Source organism: Arachis duranensis, chromosome 1, assembly GCF_000817695.3.
Source record: "Arachis duranensis cultivar V14167 chromosome 1, aradu.V14167.gnm2.J7QH, whole genome shotgun sequence".
Classification (NCBI taxonomy): domain Eukaryota; kingdom Viridiplantae; phylum Streptophyta; class Magnoliopsida; order Fabales; family Fabaceae; genus Arachis; species Arachis duranensis.
The window spans coordinates 101880186-101881128 of record NC_029772.3 but is presented as its reverse complement, the minus strand read 5'-3'; the positions used below and the strand labels follow the sequence as shown (position 1 = coordinate 101881128).

The 943-nt window shown below is 32.1% G+C and overlaps 1 protein-coding gene across 1 annotated transcript in view; it reads left to right on the top strand.

Annotated features, from left to right (window-relative positions):
- Positions 1–384: 384 nt before the first annotated feature.
- Positions 385–943, top strand: part of LOC107469323 (uncharacterized) — a 6690-nt gene continuing 6131 nt past the window's right edge. Inside the window, exon 1 of the mRNA XM_016088705.3 lies at positions 385–897. Within this exon, the coding sequence (XP_015944191.1) occupies positions 782–897 (116 nt within the window). The 5' untranslated portion in view covers positions 385–781. The remainder of the gene's footprint in view (positions 898–943) is intronic.

The window sequence follows — 943 nt, the reverse complement described above, 5'->3', positions numbered from 1 at the left end:
AAATGTATATTTTATAAATAGAGAAAATAAGAATATTATTTTAACATCTTTTAAAAAAAATAAATTTTTTTTATAAAAATAATTATTTTTTATATTAATTACGTGAATAATCATCTAAAAAAGGATGTGATTACAGTTACACAACAATATTAAACATTTTACACGGTTCAGCGGATCGAAATTAAATTCATAATCTTTAACCAAAAAAATATGTTGGATTATGTTTTAATTGTTTTTAAATTAAACTTTTTCATTTATTATTTTCTAAAAAGATGATTAAAAGAAATAAAAAAAAGGGGTATCAGTTTGGCGTGCACTGAAGGCTAAAAAGCTTAAGACTTTGAGCGAAGAGGAAGACATAGAGAGTAAATAAATGGGTTTTGTTTTATATTCATAAAATTGGGAAAAGATGATGAAAGAAAACAAAGTGGATTGATTTGCGTTATTGAATGAATTCTTCATTCATTCATTCATATTCATATTCAGTCAGCACCACCACCCTTTTACTTCGCTTTCCTCTTTCACATGGCGCCCACTCAAACAAGACTCCACAAACCCCTTTCCTTTCTTTTCTATCTATTTCCCTAGCTAGCCTCTGATTCTCTCTGTGTGTGTGTGTGTCACCGTAAATTACTGCACTCAAAGTTAGGGCTTTTGTTCTCTTTTGGATTGAAGGAAAAAGAATCTGTCTTTCTTAGCTTTTGTGATTGTTTCGGTTGTGAGTGGGTTTGGGAATTTGGGTTTTTTTTCTGTGTGCTTGATTGAAGAACAGAAAAAGAAGATGAGTTGGCGGAGGGTGTTGAAGTCTGCGCAGGCACTTGCTGCACACACCTTTCTCTTGTGCTTCACTGTTTTGCTTGTTCTCAAGCTCGATCACCGTCTCTATTCATCTTGGTGGTTAGTCTCTTCTTCTTCTTCTTCTTCTTTTTTTTTTTTTTTGCTC